The following is a 24,960-nucleotide window of genomic DNA, read 5'->3' on the forward strand; positions in this document are numbered from 1 at the left end:
TGACATACATGATAGGCACTGCTGCCTCATTGGGCCATATAGCTCTGGGACTGTGGTTCTCTGGCCTGCCCAGGAGAGACCTACACCTAATACAGACCCATTAACTCCTGGGTTTCAGAAGACTGAAATTTCCCTTACCTCCTTTATCCCCTGGACAAAAACATTACAGATCTGTAACCAGAGAACGTATCAATATTTTTCTTTAAATTATTTTTTAAAACCTTATTGAAGAAGACACAGGAAGGCACTAGCTTCTTTATCTAAGAAAATTAGATATATAAATTCTACTCAAAACAAGCCAAACAGTTGTCCATAATTAAGCATTTAAAATTTGTAAGATTAATCTGTTGATTAAAATGTTCACCTGCTTTATTCTGATATTTTCTCAGAAGTCTACTGAAAAAATGAAAAACACATGTAGTTCAGAAGTGGAATAATAAATTACTAGAATTAAATAACTAATAGTGCCTAACACAGCATGCTTCAAGGACCAGGCATTCAACAAAAGTTTACCAACCATATGACTCCATATGCTCTATTTTAGTCATATTTAAGTATACCTACTTTTGTTACTCTGGGTAGACCATTATATCAAACACACATACATAATGTATGCATGCACGTGCCTGCACACACACACACACTCAACTTCCTTTCAAAATTACATGCATTTTCAGGGGCCTGGGTGGCTCAGAAGGTTAAGCCTCTGCCTTCAGCTCAGGTCGTGATCCCAGAGTCCTGGGATCAAGCCCTGCATCAGGCTGTCTGCTCAGCAGGGAGCCTGCTTCCTCCTCTCTCTCTGCCTGCCTCTCTGCCTACTTGTGATCTCTGTCTGTTAATAAATAAAATCTTTAAAAAAAAATTACATGCACTTTGTTTTTAAACTGTTTCACTAGGAAACATTGGAATAGGAATGGGATACTATTTAGGGTTCCAGTTAGGAAATTCTGTTATGAAGTGTTTCAGAAGGAAGAGAATGAAAAATGCAAATACCTGTGAGCACACAGACAGACATTCAACAGAATAAACTAAATCTTCCCAAGCAGAAAGTCAATGTCTAGATTGTGCATATTCAAATTTACTTTATAAGTAAATTCACTTTATAAGAGAGGGCAAATAAAATACGTAAAAGAATTTATTCAGAAGTAAAATTTTAGCCTTTGCCGTAGGATTAGTACAGGTTTGGCCTAATCTTCAATGCATATACTGATGATCCTAACAACAATCCAGAGATAACAAATGACTCCATGTCACTTATGAGTGGTATGGTTTAATGGCAGTTTATTATTTTGGAAAGTGGAAAATTAAATTACTTATGGTAACTTCTAGTCAACTAAAATAACTCATTCTCCAATAATATTAGAGTTTATCCCGATATTTTACTAAAGTAGTCAATTTTAGAGATGACTTAAATATTAGCAATGTACTTTGTAAACCAAATTTTCACTTTCAAACCCTTTAAACCTTAAAATAGAAATGGTACATATAAAAAAATATACAGATTTGTAATTTTTAAAAGTCATTAAAAATACTATCTCCTTTATAAATAAATTAAGTGGCACATTAGGACCTGACTCTAAGCTGTCCAAATCCCAAGAATTCTGGTTAGTCATGAAGTTTTTTGCTTTTCAATCTACTATAGGTCCTTTGGTAGTTTTAACCTCCTGTTACATCTCAAGATGAAAGTAAATGATGTAGGATGAAAAATTTACATATTCAACTTTGCTAATTTTGTACATTTTGTCAAAGCTTTAGTAGGAAAGATATAATCAATAATGAAGTCTGAGAGCTACAAATGACAATACTCACCACTGTAGTTTAATAGAAAGCTAAGAATAAAAATTTATCTTCTAAAATATTGGTTTTGATCTCAAATGTTAAGTATACCAAAATACTGACTATAACTGGCAATCCCCAACCTGCAAAAACTGGTGTTCCCCAAATTCACTTTAATATACTAATTAATTGGCAGTCAGAGGCTATTTTCCAATAATATTTAAAGAACTGTTAAGCTCCCAGGTCAATCTAAAAAAGCCTTTGTGGCTCAGGTCACACTTGCAATACAAAATAAAATTTGATAGTAATATTTCCCCCACATCAAACTACCATGTATAACACTGTTTTTATTGACCAAAAAAAAAAAAAAAAAATTCTGAATTCAGTTAGCAATTGTCTCCCACCTTTTCTCAGGTGTTTATCTCCAAAAAGGACTGGGGAGTAACAATTCTGACAGACTTACTTTTAATGTTCTTCTCACTCATAAGTGGTCTACAAAATAGAAACTTCCTATAGTGAAAAAACAAGTAAGCCTTTAACAAATATCCATTATTCCCATCAGTTCTATTTCATTATGTAATATCCAAGACTTGATTTCAGCTCAGGTCCTGATCCTGGGGTCCGGGGAGGGTCCTGGGATGGAGCCCCACCTCAGGCTCCTCGTTCAGCCAGGAGTTGCTTGAAGATTCTCTCTCCCCCTCTGTCCCTCCTCATGCACACATGCTCACTGTCTCTCTCTCAAATAAATGAATATTATCTTAAAAAAAAAAATTACCAGATTGCTTCACTTACATTTTGCTGAACCTTCATCTTTCATACCACTTTTTAAGAGGTTGGCAATTAGATCGAAAAGGATTTTCATAAGCAAAAAAACACAAAGACAGGGAAGGAGGGAGAAAAACGGGAAAACCTCCAACTTCCTGCCTTTGGGAAGGAGACCTAAGCAATAATCCAATCAAGAAATCAAGAGTCAAAGGAAAAACATTTAAAATAACCACCCAGTAGTTACTCTGATACCAAGCATAACAGTCTCCAAATCAAAGTAATTAAAACATTTTTTAAATCTGGAATGACTAAAGCTGTTAATAAAAACATAAAAATATTGTGACATTCATCTGAGAACACATAAAAATAGCAGTTACAAATTTACCAAAGCCACAGTTACATACTGTACAACCTATAAATCCAGAGGTTGTTCAGTGTATGGGAGGGGTGGCTCATGGGTTCACTGTCACCAGAAGTCTGTGATTCAGATGGTCAACAAAACATGGGTCCAGTGTGAGAAAAACACCATCAACTCTGTGGCTTCTTAGGAATGAATGAGTAGCAAGAAGGCAGACACAGGGAAAAGAGACCTGCTAGCACAACCGCCCTTCTCTTAGACTAATCCAGAGACCTGGGTTCATGTTCCGGTTCTGCCAGTGACAAGATGTGCAATTTTCAAATGACTCTGGGCCCTCAATTTCCAAACCTATAAAATGAGAGCGTTAGGCTGGTCAGAATCTGTGGTTTCTTTCAGCTCTAAACCTTTTCTAAGGGCAGTCCCTTTATAAACATTGGACAATTGATAAACTGTATATTAAGTTTTTGTGCCCAATGGTAAAATACAAGAAATGAATTCAAATCACTCAACTACAACTAAGAGAGTACAGAGAGAACGGCCAAGCTGCAATGAAACAAAGGAGGGGGAAAGACGCCACATTCAGTACGTGCTAAACCAAAACAACCCAGGTCACAACCAACACTAAATAGTATTATAAAACAGTATCTGGGTAATTCAAACTAGTGAAAAATGGGTTGTATTTAATGCACAGAAAATACAACTGTTTGAAAATTTCACTGGTATATTAACATAGTCTGGTTTGGATACAGTAAAGCAGCAAGTATTAATTGATCATAACACCTTTTTTTTTTTTTTTTTTGCTAAGACTCTAGTATCCATTACCTACCTTTGCAATGACAAATAATATTTATATTTAGACAGGGTACTCTATATTTCTTTTTGCATCAAAAATATATTATGAATATAGGATTTGAAGCAATGTAAGAGGAAACCAATAAACATTTAAATCCTTAAAAGTAATCTAATCAGCTGAAATGATCTAACATTAACCCAGAAGAATAGCAGATATAGTCCCAGAACTATTTACTAACCCAACTGTATAACAAAATTACTTGGTACAGCATCATTACCAACACCACCACCATCATTACCTTCAGTATATATTTATTAAGCTGTGATACTATGTGTAGGTAATTCATACTAAAGTTACATGAAAATTAGTCTCCAAAGCTGAGGAAATTACATTCAAATTACAGAAACAAGATATATTTACAAACATTTCACAAATCTATATTACTAAGTACCAACAAAAAGTACAGACAATAAATGTTATAGTAATTCAGAGTAAGGCAAGCCTAACGGGGCCTGGGTTGGTCAGGGCAGCTTTGGGGCCAGGATGGGGTGGGGCAACTAAAAGAAGACTTTTAAGAAGGACTTGATGCTGAGGTCAGGGAACGGAAAGAAACTACTCCTGCTCTTTGGAACCATATACCCTACCTTATACTAGTTACATCAGTGATACCTAGACTGAACAATATTGAAAGCACAATCAACTAAGATGGCACTGGATAAGCAGCTAACATAACAAGATATTAAAAGAGAAGTTTCTATTGAGAACCAATGACAACTGACAACTCAAACAGATGGCAGAATATTCTCAAAATTTCCAAAAAAGAAAGAAGGAAAGAAAAGGAAAAAAAAAGTCAGTCTAAAAAGAGGGATCTTGAGATTATGCTAACTTCTACACCCAATATTAGTGAGAAAATCCTCAAAGAGGTTACAGAGCAGGGTTTTGGGAGAAGGTTTCCTTGGGGAGAGATATAGAACAAGTGCCCTTGCCTTCAAGAGAAAGGATGATTGTCACTCACCTAAAGCCTAGAGGAAAAGGCTTTGATGGGAGCACGTGAAGATCTCGATATGTGTTTCAAGCACTTAGAAGAGGATACTGAAGTGGCACCTGATTCATCCTTGAAAAATCGAAAGGATCAGAAACTGGATGAAGAGGTATGTGAGAGTAAATGAGAGATGCTGAACTGGGACCACTACCAGAGTCTGTCTGGACATAGAATGAATGTTCCCTAAGGACAAAGATGGGCCCTGTAGGGAAAAACAAAACAAAACAGAGTAAGCTGGGGTAGGGTCACTGGGTCTATCCAAGGTGAAAGCTTGAACAGCCTTCAAAAAAATAAACATGAAGTTCCTGCCAGATCTAAGAGGCTGAGGAAGGAGTACGCAACCAGCCAGAATAAAGATGCATTCTCACTGTCTAGCAACCTGAGGTGAGGAATCCTGAGCAATGGAGGTAGGTGGTAGAAGATGCAGGAGGGAAAGAATTAGTTTTAAAGGTGTGCAAAGTCTACAAAAGCACTAAAGCCAGATTACCATGCCCTATTCAAATAAAGTTTACTGCTAGTCCTTCCTCTCTTCCCTCTTCCTTTTCCAAAAGGGGAGGGGAGGGTGTTAAACTAGGACTGGATAGACAAAGCACGAACAGTAGAAAAGCCTACTCAGAAGACAAAAGTTAGTGATGCCCCCCCCTTCCCTGATTATTGGCTGGGAATGGGCATGGGGGAGAAGCTCCATACTTAATTTAAGTTTGGTTTGGAGTTTTTACTTGTTGGCACTGGACATTTTTATTTTTTAGAAGATTTTTTAAAGTAATCTCTACACCCAACATGGGGCTCAAACTCACAACCCCAAGATCAAGAGTCACATGCTCTTCTAACAGAGCCAGCCAGGCGTCCCAGCACTGAAAATTTTAAATAATTGAGACTTATGCAATTAAGTTACTGAATTTGTATTATCTAAAAGTAACCAGAAAAGTCAAGTGTATATATGGGCAAGTGTATATATACTCACAGGAGTAAACTGAAAGGAGCAGTGAGTAACACAAAAACAGCTGTTTTGTAATTACTTTCCACAAGTCTTGCTTTTCACCCTAATGCACCAAAGAGGCAACACAGTGGAGAGTAGAGAAGTACACAAATGTGATCCTACTAAACATAACTCAACCCATCCAGCTTCTCTGCCTATCCTGAGATGGTTCAACCATCAAAAGTCCCAGAAATTTGCCATAACATGACTCAAGGATCTAACAGTAATTCTTAAAATTTACTAAGAGTATCCTAAGTATAATAGATTCAGTTTAAAAGGCAGAGACTGTCTTGCTCCCTACTGTATCTCTTAACAGTTAGCAAAGTGTCCCTTACATACAAGGTGCTTTAAAAACTATTGTTCTCCTTTCTAGGAGATAGCTGCTATGTTAGGTTATAAGGAAATAGAATCTGAACAAATAGGTCTGCAGCTGAGATTGCTTTTTATTTAAACATCTATTGAATACATAGTTGTATGAAATTGTAATACAGCTTAGTTTCATCCTTATTCTTTCATAGCCAGCCAAGTATCAGGAAAATGCATGTATTTTCAATACTGTACTACAACAATGTGAGATACATGTGAAAATTTTACACTTTACTATTCAACTAGAACAATTACCGTATATATATATTTTTAAGGGTTTCATAGAAAACTCTTAAGAGAAATACAATAAAGCAATGCTCTCAAATGCAGACTAGTTTAAAAAGATAGAAACATTTAAAAAACATACTATCCAATATTTTACTAATACTTCATTGGTACAGAGTCTCTCTTTTCAGCGACAGCCTGAATTAAGAGCCTACTACCTTAGCTGTTGTATCATCAGCCCTCTGTTAAAGATTAGGAAGCAGGGGCTCAGAATTTAGTGATTTGTTCAAGGTCCTATTACTAGTAAGCAGTAGAACAGGAGTTTTAACTCAAGACAGATTCCCAAGCCATGCTCACCATAATGCTGAAAAGCTGAGTACTACTGACTCATTATTACTAAAAGAAATAAAATCCTATTTTAACTATTATGATATCTAATTTTGAAATATAAGCTAAGCTTCCAACCTAACTCTACAGATGTGAATTTATTAATAAACTCTTCATGAGTGAAAATTCTATATAGTAGATACTGGTAGTTTCTAACAGTTGAAATATTACTGAGGATATCATTTTTATGATACAGTATTTACAAGAAGTACACATAACTGTAAAATTTGACAGTTTCCAAAACGGTACATAAGGGAAGCATGTCTTATTGTATGTTTCAGAAACTACATGGTGTTAGCTCCAACAGAGTCCTATTATCTGATTATTTCATTCTCACATCTTATCTTAGTAATAAATGCAGGGAACAGGTGGGAGAAACCCTAGATATTCCAGTATAAGTTAGTACTTCTCAACACAGGATGAGTCCTCACACTTCCCAAGGAACATACAGCAATGTCTAGAGACATGTTTATTGTCATAATGGTGTGTTTCACATAGGTGTGGGGTGCCACTGCAATCTTCTAAGTGGCACCAGGAATTCAGGAATGCTGTTAAATATCTATAATGCATAGGACACCCCTGCCTGCTCCCAACAAGGAATTAGCCAATTCAAAATGCCAAAGTGCTAAGGCTGAGAAACTCTAGTGTAAGGGATCAAATGTCTGAGGCACTTAGCAGAGCAGGTGGCAAGAGTGTTTAGAGATTGTAAACTATAAACACTAAGTCAGAGTCCAGGTAACACTCAGTAAAGATGAGGTATAGCACTCAAACCTTGACAAGCACTGATATGGGGGGCAGCATTCTGCCTCATTAGATTTAAGGTGGGTAAACAGAACGTGAGAGCAACTTCTATCAATATTCTCACCTTTAATAGTTGTTAATTTTTTTCTTACAAAAGAACAGAAAATTGAAGAAGCATAAATAAAAAGAGAAGTTGTTTACTGGAGAGATGAGAAATCTCATTAAGCGGCACCCAGTTAGTTCCCTACCAACTTAGAATGTTTCTATTACAGCAGGAACCTAGAGGGTTACAATCTAAAATCAGGACAAAGGGTGTTGTGGGCCCACCATAAGAAAGTCAGAATACATAAACATCCATGTGCTTCATTCTGAACATCATTATTCTGAAGAACAAACATGATTTCAGGAAACCAGGCTTTGAGCTCCCAAATGTATAAATGCCCTGATGATACACTATCTTCTGGATCCTTTCTTTCCCTGAATATGGGGACCATCTGTCAGAAAAGGAAACAGTAAAAACCGAGCACACAGCAAACTCCAAGACACTATGGATCAAAAACAAAAATCAAAAAACAAAATTTCCACCAGTCTTGCCTTGTCTGCATGGCTGTTTTACCATTAGGTACTTGTCCCTTTTTCTTTGCTCTTCTGTTGGAACACTCACTCTTCAGTCCTTTCATGCTACTTTTCTTACTACCCACAATCATATTTCTTCACCAAAATCTTTTTTTTACCCTCTTCAGATCCCCATTTCACTCCCATTTCCTTTCTTCCAACTCTGTTTTACTTTACTCCCACAATAGTGTCAACTAGTACTGGAATTATATAATGTGAATTTTGGAGTTGAAGAGAGACTTCAGGGCTTACCTATTAGTAAACACCCAGGATGCCCACCTCTCTTCATCATACCCACACCACCACCAAGTGGTTAGTTGATTCAGCTTAAACATTTTAAGATCACCTCTACTAAGTTTCAGACACCATGGATCACCTGTTCGAAATTAAGGGTTATTGAAAGATTACTGGTGAGAGCTAAACAAAGCAATAAAACCCATCTATCTGAATTGCTCTTGCTTCACAGATACCAACTCCTTCTCATGATCAACATTAACTAGAAAAAGGCCCACCATCCTAAACTACGGCTGACCAAATATGCAGGTTACGCTCTGAAAATTATCTTGATAATTATTAATTATCTTGATAGACTGAAACACTTACCTAAGTGCAGACACGTGAATCATCTAAGAAGCCTTGTTTGACATTGTCAGCATAAGGAATGACTCATTAAATCCCCCAAATGCCATGCAAGGTATGTTTTACCCTCCTACATTGCTCAGGTTTATTCTCCCCTTAATTACGTTAACAACAGAAGATACTGATTAATTGGGAGTTATGTTGGGTAAATACGGTACTGTACTTTCATAAAGCGGTGTAAAGGCTCGTGGAGTCTGGGCAGACGCATGAGCCCAAAACTAAAGTGATTGATTGTTGTGCAATAAAGGAAGTAGTTCCTAATTTGTTCTGTGCTGGGTTACCCCTAAAGGGCAGCAGGATGTTAAGTCCCATAAACCCAGCCGTGCCGCTGAGTTGTCTCGTTTCAATGAACATCTCCAGCGTTCCACGGAAGTTTGAACGGTTCTTGGAGCTTAGTCTCCAGCTGTTGCTTCCCCGGAGGAGACCACCCCCCCGCCCCGCCCCCGCTTCAACTCGCCCCGGGCCGGAGGGCGCGCAGCCTCCCAACCTGGCACCTGAGCCCGGCGCGGCCCGCACAGGGTCCCAGCCGTGCCGACCCCGCCGCCGCGCCCTTACCTTGGTGAGCTGAGCGATTTTCTTGCTCATTTTCAGGTGCAGGTCCTGGCTATAGTCCATGCTGTGCCCCGCCTGCTGCGCGGCGGCCGGCGAGGGCGCGAATTTGGCTGCCGAGCTGCCGTAATAGTGCTGCTGCCAGCTCATGCCCGGGGTCGCCATCTTCCCGACAGACCCCGGCCGGGGCACCAGTCCTCGCGCTCCAGGGGCGGCCCGCGGAGCAACGGCGTCTGGGAGGCAAGAGCCGGGACGGCCGCTTCCGGACCCGACCCCCGATGTCTGTCAGGTGCAGCCGCAGGCGCCCTCCGGTTCACGACCCTCCGGTAACCCCCGTCCAGAGACGGGGCAGCCCTGCCGGATCGAGGCCGCAGGCGACACCCGCGCGGGGCAGATGCCCGCGGTCCAGCAGCGCGGTCCCGGGCCCGGCCCGCCCTCTCCCGCTCTTCAGCGGACGCCCGGCGGAGGCGTAGTGGGCAGCGTGGCCCGGCAGGTTCCACTCCCCGCCGGCACCAGGGACCTAGCGAGACGGCCGCCGCCGGAGCTGCGAAGGGAGGTGGAGACGGGGCGGGCTGGTGCGGGGGAGAGGCGGGGACATGGAAGAGGACTCGGGAGCCGCGGAGCTGCCGTTACCAGGACGCGCGGCCCGCGATGCGCGCGGGGACGCCGACGTCATTTCTCCGCAGCCAAGCCCCGCCCCGCGCCGCCGCCGCCGGCCCCGCATTCTCGCGGCGGGGCCAGGCGCTTCGCGACGGCCTGCGGAGACCTTGCCGCCAGGTGCCTCCGAACCCTGCGGTGGGTATCCCGAGCCCCCACCTGGGCGCTGAGCCGCGAGGGCCGCGCGTGTGAATCTACGTAAAAAATTCCGCGAGAGAGGATGGGGCTATCTGTGGTCCTTTCGGTTTGCGGAACGCGTGCGGATTTACTGAGGCTTTCCACGTGCAACATCGCGTGCACTGGGGCCAAGTGGCTCTTCCCCCAAGAAGGGCGTCAGGCTCGCACCCAGTGCGTTCCCAAGGCTGGCCTCAGCACCTCGGACATGGGTAATGAAATGGCCCAGAATACAACAATCGCTGCCTTGACCTATTCAAACTCATATAAATACGATGGTTACAATGTTCCAAGTCGACCACTGTCCTAAATTCAAAGCTAGTATCTGTGTGTGAACTCAATTAGTATAGCACTACACTCCTACTTTTCCCCAGTCTTAATGGAGACTGAGACAATTATGTATGAAATCTCGTTGGCTGGAAGTAAACGGGGAAAAACAAGATGCCCACTCCTTAAGGATTTGGGGCTGAGCCAAAAAGTGTGTCATTACTTGTGCATTTCACCTCTCCAAATGTGTTATTTCCTACTGATTGACTCCTAACATCTCTACTCCTGTAGGTCAAATGATTCTTCTTTTTTAAGTGTATCCTGTGTTGAAGTAAATAAATCGTTTTAGGACAGTGTTAACACAAACTTTTAAAATGTAGAATTTTATCTATTTTAAGAATGCTTTCTCCAGGCAGTTTTGCAGACCTGAATTCCCCCGTGTGATTTCTCTTTAGTATGCAACTAACAATCATTGTTTAAGTCTAGATTATTAACAAATCGAATTGGGAGCCAAATTATCATAAAGTGTCTGTTACAATACCTAAACCAACAAGGTGAATATTGAACAACATCATGAAATACTTCCAGAATTGTGGGAATTCCAGAAAGGAAGACTGAAATTGGCTTACATTTTTTCCCCCAGATGCTAGGTGCTCAGCACCTCACACACTCCCCATTCCTCCATTCCCCCATAGACTTTCCAGAAAAAAAGTTCTCTAGTTCCAAGGTTCTGAATGCAGCAGATGGCCAGAAACAAATATCATGCAAATTTTGCTCTGTTCTTAAGCTCTAATAATTCAATGAAATTAAAGAGAATTAGGAGCTAGTGTTATTTCATCAAATTCTAGGCATATAAGTAAGATTCACAATCATTTTAGAATTCTTACATCCTTTACATTCTAAGCAGAAATAAACACTCCAAAGATTCCTTGTTTCCTTAAATTTTTATAACTCAGTCTTTTTTTAAAAGAAAGATTTCATTTATTTGACAGAGCATGTGCATAAGCAGGGGAGCCAGAGAGGGAGAAGCAAATTCCCCACTGAGCAGTCAGCTTGATGCAGGGCTTGATCCCAGGATCCTGGGATCATGACCTGAGCTGAAGGCAGTCACTTAACCGACTAAACCACCTAGGCTCCCCTATAACTGAATCTTGGTAGGGCAATGGAGGTATTTCTGGTTTTGTCTCTATGATATAATGGAAAGAGTATAATACTGGAAATAAGGAGACCAATGTATAGCTTCAGCTGAGTCATTGAGCCTGTTTGTCCCTCAAATGCCTCCTCTGAAACAAGATGGTATTTATCAGTCTCTTCCCACTCTAACTTGGTAGTTAGAGGTTGAGGCCCTGGTTTACTCTGAACCCTATCACATGAGTTCCTGCCTTCACTATCCAGCATAGCCCGAGAGGAGACTTTTCCTAAATATTGTGCTCACAAGACACCTAGTGTCATTCCATGAATTGAATATTTTTTGCCCTACCACAAAGGGATAACACAGGTCATCTGTATAGAGTTCTATTCAATTATAAATAATAAATAGAAACATAATAATATAATAATATAATACACTCATAATCCTATTACCTAGAATCTCACTTTTTAAAAATCCAGTAGAGGAGGTGTGCAATAGGAGAGAAACAGGAAAAGCTAGTTAGGCAAGAGATTTTTGTTTAGTACCTGTTTCTCTCATGAGAAGGTTTATGCAGAAATATTTATTAAATGCCTGTTGTGTGCCAGGTGCTGAGGTAGCAGTACTGACTAAGGATCAGCCTCTGTTCTCAAAAAGTTGGTATCTAGTGGAAAAGACAATAGGGGACACCTGGGCTGCTCAGTGGGTTAAGCCTCTGCCTTTGGCTCAGGTCATGATCTCAGGGTCTTGGGATTGAGCCCCACATGGGGCTCTCTGCTCAGCAAGGAGCCTGCCCCACCCCCCACGCCTGCCTCTCTGCCTACGTGTGATCTCTGTCAAATAAATAAATCTTAAAAAAAAAAAAAAGACAAAGAATAAGATGCAATGCAACATGGTGTTAAAGGAACTCTCAAGAGGGACAGTTGACCTCGCTTGAGGTGTCAGAGAAACTTCACACACGAACAAAGGCAATAATTGAACAGATTGCTGAAGTATGAGTTTTCAGAGAAAAAGGGGTGGTAGGAAGGTGGATTACAAACTCAGAGGATAGCAAGAGCAAAGCCCTGAAGATGAGAGATAACATAATCTCCTTAGGAAACAGCAAGAGGTGCAATATGGCTGGAGCAATGAGTTTGATGGAATGTCAAAATATGAGATAGAGCAGGTGTCAAGATTATTCATGGGAGGATGCTTATTTGCCTTGATAAGGGGTTGGGTCTTTATCTTGAAAACAATAATGAGCCACTGAAGGCCTTTACACAGGAGAATTAAATAATCAGATTTGCACTTTAGTAACATAATTCTTGTGACTATGGAAAATGGACTTCAGAGGCAACTTCATAGGCAAGGAGACTAGTTATGAGGCTATTACACTTATTGAAATGAGAGAGGATGAAACATTGACCTAACCTATGACAGTGAGAATAAAAAGAAATGGATATATCTGACACACCCATAAGGTAAAACAGACAGGACTTTGAGGCTGTGGAAGAGAGAGTAGTCAAGGGTGCCACCTATGATGGGCTAGAGGAGAGGCAGGTGGAGAAAGTGGTAAGTTTGGGGTAGAACATGTTGCCTTTGAGGTACCCTTGGGACATCCAAATGCAGATGTTCAGTTGCAATGCAATATAGAATAAAAGAGGTAATATAGTAACCAAATTGGAATACAAGAGAAGGTAAATATTGCTTACAAGAGACCAGAAGCTCTTGGTATGTGAAAAGAAGCATCTGTTTAGGCAGTTTGTAATTTATAACATCCTCGAACCTCTCTATGAACAGGAGTCATAACCCATGGTTGGTCATAACTCATGGCCAAAAGGAACAATACCAAAGACATGGACTCATAGTTAAACAGGAGTAGAGGCTGGTGTGGGGGAAAAGTCACTGAAAGCAGGTAGAGGAATAAGTTGGAAATAAGAAGAATTATTACTTATTAGAGCTGGAAGAGAATTTCAAATCCAAATTCAAATACATTATTTTATACATATTGTGTATCCAAAAGTTTGAGTTGCACAGATATTCAAAACCAATTAGCAATAGAGCTAGAATTGTGGCCTAGATATTTTAAACCCCAGTTATTCCTGGTTTAGTAAACAATAGTTTAAAGCTATTTATAGGAGAATCTCTGTTCTGATATTCTTTGACTAGAAATTTCTTATTCTAAAACCATGCACCGATATTCCAATTATGATTTATACTCAGAATGATGTCTCCCAGGCTCTCAAATTCCCTACATACTTTCTAAAATTGTTAGAAGTGTTTTGGGGAGGGACAAAGAAAGTGGTAGTGGTGGAGGTAAAGGCTGGTTAATGGTAAAGCTAATGAAGGTTTCATGACTCCTTCCAGAAGGGGTCCTAACTAGTGATAACATGGTTACAAGATTTAGTAAAAAAATTATGAAAATCACTTTCGTGTATTTTCTCTGTCTTCCAAATTGTTCATACTTCAGACTCCAGAGAACCTAGCTTAACCTGACCAGCAGTATCTAAAGTTAAGAATTAATATTAGGATTAAAGTTTGAGCTTAGAAGTTAGTAGACCAAAAGTACAGGCAACAAAAGAAAAAATAGCTACATTGTACTTCATCAAAATAAAAAAATATATGTATCAAAGAACATTACCAACAGAGTTAAAAAAAAAAAGTATCCCACAGAATGGGAGACTATATTTGCAAATTATATATCAGATAAGGAAATAATATTCAGAATTTAATGGTCAACTAATCTTCGACAAAGCAGGAAAGAATGTCCAGTGGAAAAAAGACAGCCTCTTCAATAAATGGTGTTGGGAAAATTGGACAGCCACATGCAGAAAAATGAAATTGGACCATTTCCTTACACCACACACAAAAATAGACTCAAAATGGATGAAGGACCTCAATGTGCGAAAGGAATCCATCAAAATCCTTGAGGAGAACACAGGCAGCAACCTCTTCGACCTCAGCCACAGCAACATCTTCCTAGGAACATCACCAAAGGCAAGGGAAGCAAGGGCAAAAATGAACTATTGGGATTTCATCAAGATCAAAAGCTTTTGCACAGCACAGGAAACAGTTAACAAAATCAAAAGGCTGGGACGCCTGGGTGGCTCAGTTGGTTAAGCAGCTGCCTTCGGCTCAGGTCATGATCCCAGCGTCCTGGGATCGAGTCCCACATCGGGTTCCTTGCTCTGCAGGGAGCCTGCTTCTCCCTCTGACTCTGCCTTCCACTCTGTCTGCCTGTGCTTGCTCTCACTCTCTCTCTCTCTTACAAATAAATAAATAAAATCTTTAAAAAAAAAAAAACAAAAAAAAACAAAAAAAAAAACAAAAGGCAACTGACAGAATGGGAGAAGATATTTGCAAACGACATATCAGATAAAGGACTAGTGTCCAAAATCTATAAAGAACTTAGCAAACTCAACACCCAAAGAACAAATAATCCAATCAAGAAATGGGCAGAGGACATGAACAGACATTTCTGCAAAGAAGACATCCAGATGGCCAACAGACACATGAAAAAGTGCTCCATATCACTCGGCATCACGGAAATACAAATCAAAACTACAATGAGATATCACCTTACACCAGGCAGAATGGCTAAAATCAACAAGTCAGGAAATGACAGATGCTGACGAGGATGCGGAGAAAGGGGAACCCTCCTACACTGTTGGTGGGAATGCAACCACTCTGGAAAACAGCATGGAGGTTCTTCAAAATGTTGAAAATAGAACTGCCCTATGACCCAGCAATTGCACTATTGGGTATTTACCCTAAAGATACAAACGTAGTGATCCAAAGGGGCACGTGCACCCGAATGTTTATAGCAGCAATGTCCACAATAGCCAAACTATGGAAAGAACCTAGATGTCCATCAACAGATGAATGGATCAAGAAGATGTGGTATATATACACAATGGAATACTGTGCAGCCATCAAAAGAAATGAAATCTTGCCATTTGCGACAACATGGATGGAACTAGAGCGTATCATGCTTAGCGAAATAAGTCAAGCAGAGAAAGACAACTATCATATGATCTCCCTGATCTGAGGAAGTGGTGATGCAACATGGGGGCTTAAGTGGGTAGGAGAAGAATCAATGAAACAAGATGGGATTGGGAGGGAGACAAACCATAAGTGACTCTTAATCTCACAAAACAGAGGGTTGCTGGGGGGAGGGAGGGTTGGGAGAAGGGGGGTGGGGTTATGACATTGGGGAGGGTATGTGCTTTGGTGAGTGCTGTGAAGTGTGTAAACTTGGCAATTCACAGACTTGTACCCCTGGGGATAAAAATATATGTTTATAAAAAATAAAAAATTAAAAAATATTCAGAATTTATCTAAAAACTTCTATAACTCAATAATGACAACAAAACAATCAGATTAAAAAATAGGCACAGACACCAGGCTGACTCAGTCAATGAAGCATGCAACTCTTCATCTGGGGTGGTAATTTTGAGGTCCATGTTGGGCATGGAGATTATTTTTTTTTAATGGGCAAAAGACTTAAAGACACATTTCCCCGAAGAACACATACAAATGGCCAATAAACACGTGAAAATATGCTCAAGAAAATATGCTAATAATTAGAGAAATGTGAATCAAAATCACAATGAAATACTACTACACACCCATTAGAATGGCAGTTATGAAAACAGAACAGAAAATAAGTTTTATGAGGAGAGATTGGGACCCTTATACATTGCTGGTAGTAATTAAAAATGGTACAGCTGCTGGATAATACTATGGTAGGTCCTCAAAAAATTAACCATAACATTGCCATATAATCTAGCAATTCCACTTCAGAGTATGTACCCAAAAGAATTAAAAGCAAAGATTCAGAGATATTTGTACACCAATGTTCATAGGCGTATTATTAACAAAGCCAAAATGTGAAACCCAAGTGTCCATCAGCAAAAGAATGGATAAACAATATGTGGTATCTCCATACAACAGCATATTATCCAGCCTTAAAAATGAAGGAAATTCTGACATATGCCGCAGTATGGACAAAACTTGAAGACATTATGCTAAATGAAATAAACTAGTAACAAAAGGACAAATACTGTATGACTCCACTTACATGAAGTGCCTAGAGTAGTCAAATTCAGAGACATAGAAAATAGAAGTTTGGTTGCCAGAGACTGGGAGGAGATGGGAATGGGAAATTATTATTTAATGGGCACAGAGTTTCAGATTGGGAAAATAAAAAACGTTCTGGAAGTGGATGGCAGTGATAATTGCACAGCAATGTGAATACACTTAATGCAATGAATTGTACTTTTAAAAGTGGTTAAAATGGAAAATTTTATGTTATGCATATTTTACCACCAAAAAAAAGGACACTAATTTCTTCAATGAAAGTTTCCTTCACTAACTTTGGGATATCTATTCCAGAGAACAGATCATCAGAAACTACTGTTCCAAACCAACATGTATCTATTGAATGCTTCCTTTATGGAGTGAAATAGTCATTTCCCATCCCAGGTCATGGTTAGCTATAGAGGACATCTAGATATTAATTCTGAAAAAAGGAAGAGTTTGAAAAATGATCTTCTTTCTCTGTTTTTCTTTTCCCACCCATTTGGGATAGAAGAGTCATAGAATTCAAATCAGTCAATTGAGAATGGAACTAAATATTTACAAAAATGCCTGACAGACAGTTTTGGGCAGGTGATCTCCAAGGAAACTTACCAACTCTCATCTTTTCTGAATTGCATTGTTAAACCTCTTAGGAATATTCAGTACTTGAATGAAACTTAATTCAATGTCATGCGACAAGGTTTAATAGCGTAAGGACTCAATCAATAGAGACTGTGTACAAGAAATAAAACTCTAGTAGAATCAGTAAGCACACCAGATCTCTGTAAAACTTCACACAAGTACAGAACATTTTTCTTTTGTATTAAACATTTTCCAAGTGATGACCATTCCTTTGGTGCCAGTCTCTAATCATAATGATGAATATCCTTATATTCCAGGACTGATTGTGCCACTAAGCCAACTCTTTTTATCTGTAACATTAAGACATAAGCTAAATGATCTTAAGGTTTCTTATATTTCCCACATATTGCATTGAATTATTTCATATTTTTAGAACACATAGTTTTATTATACTTATTTGTATATATTATACTACAGTCAGTAATACATCAACTATCAAGTTCACTTCCTAACACACCAAAGCATGGTACAAAGTATAATGCCAAAAAAGATTGTAGATCTGTCTAGATAAGTGGTAGACATTACTATAAAGGCATTTGACTCATTCATTGGTGTCTTGGTCTGTGTTCCCTTCTTTTTCTCTCTTTTCTCTATGAGCTTAGAAAACTTTTCTCTGTCACGGCAATCAGTTAAAAGTGGTATAATACTTCTAAAATGTTTGATGCATTAAAAACGTTCAATAAATGTTTGTTTCCAAATTTTAGTTAATTTCACTTTCTCCATCAAAACAATTATTAGTTTTTTCTTTATGAACAAAATAAACTTTTCTATAAACGTAATCAACCAGCAACTAACTGGTTTATCCCTCTACTTTGTTTGGGTTCTTCAAAAGCAGACTGAATGAGGTAACTTACTTGATAGGTAATCTTGGGAAGCAGAGAAACTGAGAGAGATAAGAAAGAAAAGTCATTTGAGAACACATTATTGAGCTGGCTACCACACTGACCAACTGGAACTCAAGTTTCCTAAGGATTCTCCAAGAAACCATATAGAATCCATCTTAGAATTTTCCTGCCCAAGGACAAAGACTGATGCACTTATCAACTGACTCCCTTCCCCTATTGAGAAAAGCTTTCAGGGGAATTAGTCCCCTCACATTCTGGTCATTCAATGTAGGTTTAGTGAACTTCTGTGGCTTTGGAGAGAGTGATGAGTTAGGAAGGCAGAAAGATATTCCAGGCACTTGTTGGGCAGGGGTGTGAGTGGTTGGGGGTGGTGGACTGTGGCTTCCATGGGAACTGACCAACACCTTTGCAGCTGAAATCAAAGGAAGTACCACAGGACACCAAAAGTATCTGCTACCCTCTATCATTAAAGCTTTTCAGATCCATTTTTGCCTTATATAAAGTCCATTCAGTCATCATTTCGTGAAGATCATGATTAGCTGCTAATTCTCAAAAGGACTTAAGAGAGCTGAGGAGCAAGCAGATGTCCCATGTTGCAAATGGTCCAAAGACCATAATTTACATTCATCAGGTTCCTTCTCTACCACCCATTATAGATTTTCCTCATCTGTGGCAAGTATTTTAGCTGGGCTGAGTTATTTATTTGGGAGAGAGACCCAGGTTTTCATCTTTCAGGCTAAGCTCTTGGATGGCTTGCTCATGTAAGATTGAAGTTGCTACAGTTTTTCATTCAGTGCTACCACCAGGTGTGAAAGAACAAGGAGAATCCCAGTGACTCTTTTGAGATCTAGAAATATTCCTCCTTGCCCCCATTATTTATCAGCAATACCAGGTATGGATGATAATCAGATTAATTAATCTGTCAATATTAAAAAAATGTCTTTCTTTAGCTACTAGTACCCTAAGTAAAGCCAAAGTTATCAGGTAGTAGTTGTAGCTATAGGTTTTGTGAGACTTTTGTTGTATCTCTCAGTAGTAGAGATTTCTTCTTCCCACAAGCAGTAATCAAGATCTATAATTTAACAGAGCCTAGGGATGTGAGCAGAGGAAGCACAACTCTGCAATGAGTTCACTGCAATGAGTTCATTGATGGTGAGAGAAGTCATTCCCACTTCCCTGCCTTGGTTTCCAGGCCCATGTATTCTAATCATTGAGTACACAGCACCATATATTGGCCATTGGCTTAGTGCATACACCTCATCATGTAGAACAATTCCCAACCATACAGAGTGTTGTCCCCAAACTAACTGAACCCTTTCTAGTCCATTTGTACACTCCATCAGATCAGCTTCATCTAGATAATGTGGTGTGTGGTAGGAACAGTGGATCCTATGGTCTTGGGCTCATTGTTTTCCCTTTGTTGTATCTCTTTCACTGTGGTTCTTTTAGTTGAAAGTGATGTTATTTAGGATATGTCAGTAAATAAATCATTCTTTAAGCCCACAGATAATGACCCTGAAAGAGATGCTATGGGTGAAGAAGCCAAGAACATATCCAGAATAGGATATGCTTCCTGTAAGGATGAATCACTTCTTCCTCTGGGGTGGTGGTGGTGGTGAGAGATCTGATGTAATCAGCTTGAAACTAAGTGCCTGCCTGGTGTCCTGGAGGATTGATACTTCATTGAATGCTCGGTATTGGTCTTTGCTGCTGACAAGTCAGAACTTTTACAGAAGCAGTAGCTATTTCAGTTTGGTAAGAAGGAGCCAATACTACTGGGGCCATGCATGGTCCCCATACCTACTAACAAAGCTACTTTGTGCATGGGTCCATTATACTAACATTGGGGTATTAAGAACAGAGGTTGGCTGACATTTGCATGAGGAGAATCCTGTTTACCTGTTGCTAGGAGTCATAGATAGTCTCTGGTACACATTAGTGTAAGACACAAGGATGTGCATGTTCATTTCTATTCCTATACTTTCTTATACTCCATATACATCTCTCCCGAACTTTATACTTGATAGTAAAATCTTAGTCATCCTAGGCCTCTGACCAATCAGCCAAGTAATTATCCACTGCCCAGGAGAGCATATATATCCTTATATTAGGCTAATTCTTCTTCCATACACTAAGTGCCTGTCCCACTATGTCCCTCTGCCCACTATGAGGCTTTCTTTTTACCACTGTCTTTTAGTGGTGGTAGTACTATGGATGGAATATAGCACAACAGCAGACCATTTTCACTTGTACCAGCATATAGAACAAAGCCATCTTTAAAATAGGCTTGGATTTTTTCTCTCCTCTATCAGTTGGTCACAGGAAACATCTCATGATGTGGAATGACAGAGAATCACTGGTGCAACAGAGGGTGGTGACAAGGGAGTCTGGTCACCTGTTTGTAAAGTTTACTTCTGCCCTCTGGACTTTCTTAGACCTGATCCTGTATATCATTTCCATCATGTGATGAATCGCTGCTCTCTAAGCTCACCTTATAACTTAGATGATTTGACGATAAACTTACATTTTCAATCACTTGATGTCCTATAGTCAGGTGCTCAGTCTCTACTAGGACCCTGTAGTATAACAGAAACTGCTTTTCAAATAGTAGGTGGTTTTCTGTAGCAGGAGGCAGACCTTGATTCAGAATTCTAGAGCTCTGAATTACCACTCTCCACTGAATCTGTTGGGTCACATAGTCTAGTTATAAGAAAACTTGTACCATTGCCTGAACTGCTGCAGAGTCTTTGCTCCTTTGAGTCTCACTTGAAACTAGAAAATTTCCATGTTACTCAATAAATGGTTTGGGGCAGTATTGGCTGTCTCTAAAATTAAGAGACCAAACTTGTGCTATACTTCTTGCTAAGTGTTAGGAATGCAAATTTTAATAACTAAGTATATCCATCTTAGTTATATGTTTCGGGTTTGGGAGAGTGACCACAGGATGGCCTTCAAACCCATTGGAGATGCCTTGTAACAGGACTCCATTTATCCCCTGGCCTCTTGAAGCCTCCATTTTATTGAGGGGAGTATAATGACCTTTGGGTTCCCTATTATGAGTGACAACTTAGATTCTGTATCTAAAAGTCTAGGTAAATGACTATAGTTTGCTTTATGAGAAGAATTGAAGAGTTAATGTATATGTTTATGAGGGAGCTGCATGGTTTTTCCTTGAGGAGATCAGGATTCCTTTTCGGCCATTGGGCTCTGGGTCTAGGAACTACCTCACTTCCGGGAACTCAACAAAAAAATTATAATTTTCTATCATCAGGATGCTGATCCTAGCCTGCTGCTCATCTGTTTTTGATTTTTTTAAATTATGGAAATCAAGTAATACTTTCACAGGTTGCCTATCTATCTTATCTCTAAGAATACAGTCTATTAGTCATTACCCCAAATCTCGAAGGTCCAGGAACCCTGGGTTACCCCTCTAGTTTTATTGCCTATTACGGTAACTACGTCTTTGATGTTTAAGTGCAGTTACCTGGCCTCCATTCTCATGGAATTCTTTTATTCCCATTGACCCTTGGGAATCCAATTCTATGACAGCATTTTGTTCCATGAGCCCTGGTTCAGAAAGTACACTGTCACTGAACTTTTAAAAGTGCTTTCACATTTTTTATTACCTCAGTAAAGGGAATAGTCTAGGAAATGTTGTCCAACAATGGATCTCACATAAAAACCCTATTCTAATATATCGACCTCTTTGAGTCTTCTGATCTATTCTTTAATACTGTGATAGGTAGTTCTGGCATCTCTGCATCATTGTCATGTTCCAGCTTAAAGGCACCATCTCAGCAGTTGTTGGGACAATTGAGGTATCCTTGCCAAGATGTTAAATTCTGAGTCATGTTCTATGTTCCAACAAACTCTCCCCTATTCTGCTTTATATCCCACTTATCCCATTTTATTTAAACCTTCAAATCTATTCCCATAGATCTTTCCCTCATTCTTGTCAGTACATATTAGCCAGATTCTCTAATTATTACAGTAAGTTATTTCTTTCCATAGCAGAGACTGTACCTTCCTTCATATTTAGTACTCTGGGACCTGACTCTCATTGTTAATCTGCAGAACAATTGAAAGAGTCAGTAGAGAAGATCCCAAGGAGGGTAAGCCTCATGTTGCAAGCATTCAACTCAGGGAGGTGCTCATCCTCTCCCAGCAAGAGAAGAATGCTGTTTTCTAGTGAGGAGGAGAGACTGGTTTCTACAGCCTCCATTATTCAAGAGCATCCAGTGTTTAAGGCCCTCACACGTATTCTTAGAGATGCCTTAAACCCAAGTCTCAGGGTCCCTGTCATACTCCATCAAAGCCATAGATCCTAGACATAGAAGATCTACATGCCCAATCTCCTTTGCCATTCTGCTGCTCCTAAGATTAAATTCAGAACCTGATTTTTAGCACAGTCTGCCCTTTTGCTGTAGGGTCTGTTTACTTTCTGTCATGGAGGACATTTGACTTTCACAAAATTCCTTGAGTTGATAATTGGCTGAATTGAATTTGTCTCTCCTTTAAGGCATACTTTAAGGCTTCTAAGGCAGTTTACAAAAGCCAGCCAAAACTATTACTTGTGTAATTATCATAGCCTCTTTTCATTCCAGTATTAGATATAGGGCATAAGCAAAGCTTCCCTTTCTATTGCATCATATCCACAGCAGTTAAAGTCTGGTACTTACGCCAGAGGTATGGACATCACAATTACCACCAGCAATGGAATTTTTGTCTCCATCTGTCTGGTGAGTAAACCATTTGCAGGATACTATCCCGTGGGTCTACTTTTTAGAGTTATATCTAGCATTACTGTCTTAGTTTGGGTCCCCTCAAGCAAAGCCTGAAGGAAGGACTTGAGTTTAGGTAATTTGTTTCAGAGATGAATCCAGAAGATTGGAAGGAGGTATTGAGCTTATGAAAAGAAGGAAGAGGGAAAATCCACCAAAGGGTATGTTATTGAGCTAACTACCATGGAGGACAATGGGGCTCAAGTCTTTAAGATCTTTTCAAGAACCATGTAGGATATACCTCAGAATTGTCCCTATGAAGAATTAAAGGCTAAACACTCCCCTGGCTTCCATGCTCCATTGTTTAAGGCATGCCTAGAGGTATTTCTTCCCTACACTTTGGGCTTGCCCTGCACACAGCTGTATAAGTTCCCACTGCTTAAGAGAGAGACTTGGGAAAGAAAGAGAAATGAGATGATGGGATTCTGTCATACTGCATGGGAAGGCATACTACATCTGAAGCAAACGCGAAGGTGGGTTAAGTGGGTGTAGTACAGGTCACCAAGAGCATCTGCTTCATTACATTCCCATACACCAATAAAGGGCCCCCTAGTCTTCTTTAATTAAATGTTACCATATCTTCCTTGTTAAGAAATCCTACTTATAGGCCCCATCCATAATGTTTCTCTCCTCATAGACAGTGAAAGAAGAACCTATTTACTTTATAAAGTTAGTGCTAAAGTTAGGAAAGGTGCTAGCTGTAAGTTATATGACTGTGATTTCCCATCAGGCATATGTGTGTGCATGTGTGTGTGTCTTACCTGTGTCATGTTACTGGGGGAAGATATCTAAGCAAATTAGCAGTTGTTCAATCCCTTACTCCTGGCTCTAAAACCTAGTGCTCAGTAGATAGAACTTTGCTTTTCTTTTCATGACACTCTCTGGGAGGGCCGCTCCTAGAGAAGATATTAAAACATCTAGATGAGTAATCATATAGGCTCTTCTATTCTTTTGTGAATTTCTGGTGCATCCTTCCAGAGCACAGGAAGACTAGGAAGAATGAAAAGTGTATTGTTAAAGAGTATTATTAGTACTGTTATCCTTTGCTCAGGTGAGATTCAGTGTTGGAGGGATAGCACTTTGGGTTGATTGCATGTCTATCTCTCCCCTTCCTTCTTCAGACTCCTTCACCCCCTCCAAGTTGCTCCCTTGGGTCCTGACATGTCCTTGGCATTGGCTGATATGGGCTGGGCTCCAGGCAGCCTACCCAAGTCCAGAACTTAGAAACAAAGCAGAGCATTTTGGCACTATCCTGCTTGAAGCTCTCTTTCTTTTCTCATTTGAAGATTTTATTGTGTCACCGTGGGGAAAGAGAAATGGGGTTAAGAAGGAAGAATTCAGGGAGCACAAAGAGTGGGGCCAGAAGAGGCAATAATGAGAAGAATCCAGATTTAGAAAAATGATACCTAAAGAAATATTGGGGTCAGAACAATGACGACATTATTTTCTATTCTTTCCACCTAGTGGTTCACACTGTTTTCTCTCACCTCTGTCTCATGATTGGTTTTATGCACAACTTGAAAATTGCTACTTCCTTTTTCAAAAAATGCTTATTCACTTAAGTGAGCTTAGCTTTCAATTCTCCACCTCTATTCCTCTTTCTTCTTCCTGTCCTACTCTCTATTTTCTCATGCTGTCTTTGTAAAAAGAACAATGAGAAGAAAAACTGAAACAAAATATGAGCCATCAAAAACATACACCTCTTAAACAAATTTTACATATCCACATAACTGAACTAAGAAAATGAATAAGTGAGATGTCTTCCTTTGGATTTCACTCAAAACTGAATTCTGCCGCAAGAATTTCGTACAAGTAGTTTATTTGGGGAGTAATCACAGGAAGCACAGTGGAGGAGGGGGAAGGAGGAAACACAGCAAAAGATGGTGCATTATCACTAGGCTCACTACCTAAGAGACTGTGTAAAACACACCCAAAATGCTCCCAAACAAGGAACAAAGAATAAGAGTACTTACCCACCAATCTTCACCCATTACAGTAGCCCCCTTCTTAGCTAAAGAGGGTATGTTCCAGGATCCTGGAATCGAGCCCCACATCGGGCTTTCTGCTCAGTGGGGAGCCTGCTTCCCTCTCTCTCTGCCTGCATCTCTGCCTACTTGTAATCTGTCTGTCAAATAAATAAATAAAAATCTCTCTAAAAAAAAAAGAGACATC

At 39.8% G+C, this 24,960-nt stretch overlaps 1 protein-coding gene across 6 annotated transcripts in view; it reads right to left on the reverse strand.

Moving 5' to 3' along the window:
• Positions 1–9,484, reverse strand: part of FAM184A (family with sequence similarity 184 member A) — a 116,467-nt gene extending 106,983 nt beyond the window's left edge. For all 6 annotated transcript variants that reach the window (XR_009404455.1, XM_059400631.1, XM_059400629.1 and 3 more), the window contains exon 1: positions 9,242–9,484. Coding sequence is in view for 5 of the 6 variants with exons in the window: in XM_059400631.1 (XP_059256614.1) it covers positions 9,242–9,400 (159 nt within the window). In the remaining variant the exon portion in view is untranslated. The remainder of the gene's footprint in view (positions 1–9,241) is intronic.
• Between the last annotated feature and the right edge of the window lie 15,476 nt (positions 9,485–24,960).

Source organism: Mustela nigripes, chromosome 5, assembly GCF_022355385.1.
Source record: "Mustela nigripes isolate SB6536 chromosome 5, MUSNIG.SB6536, whole genome shotgun sequence".
Classification (NCBI taxonomy): domain Eukaryota; kingdom Metazoa; phylum Chordata; class Mammalia; order Carnivora; family Mustelidae; genus Mustela; species Mustela nigripes.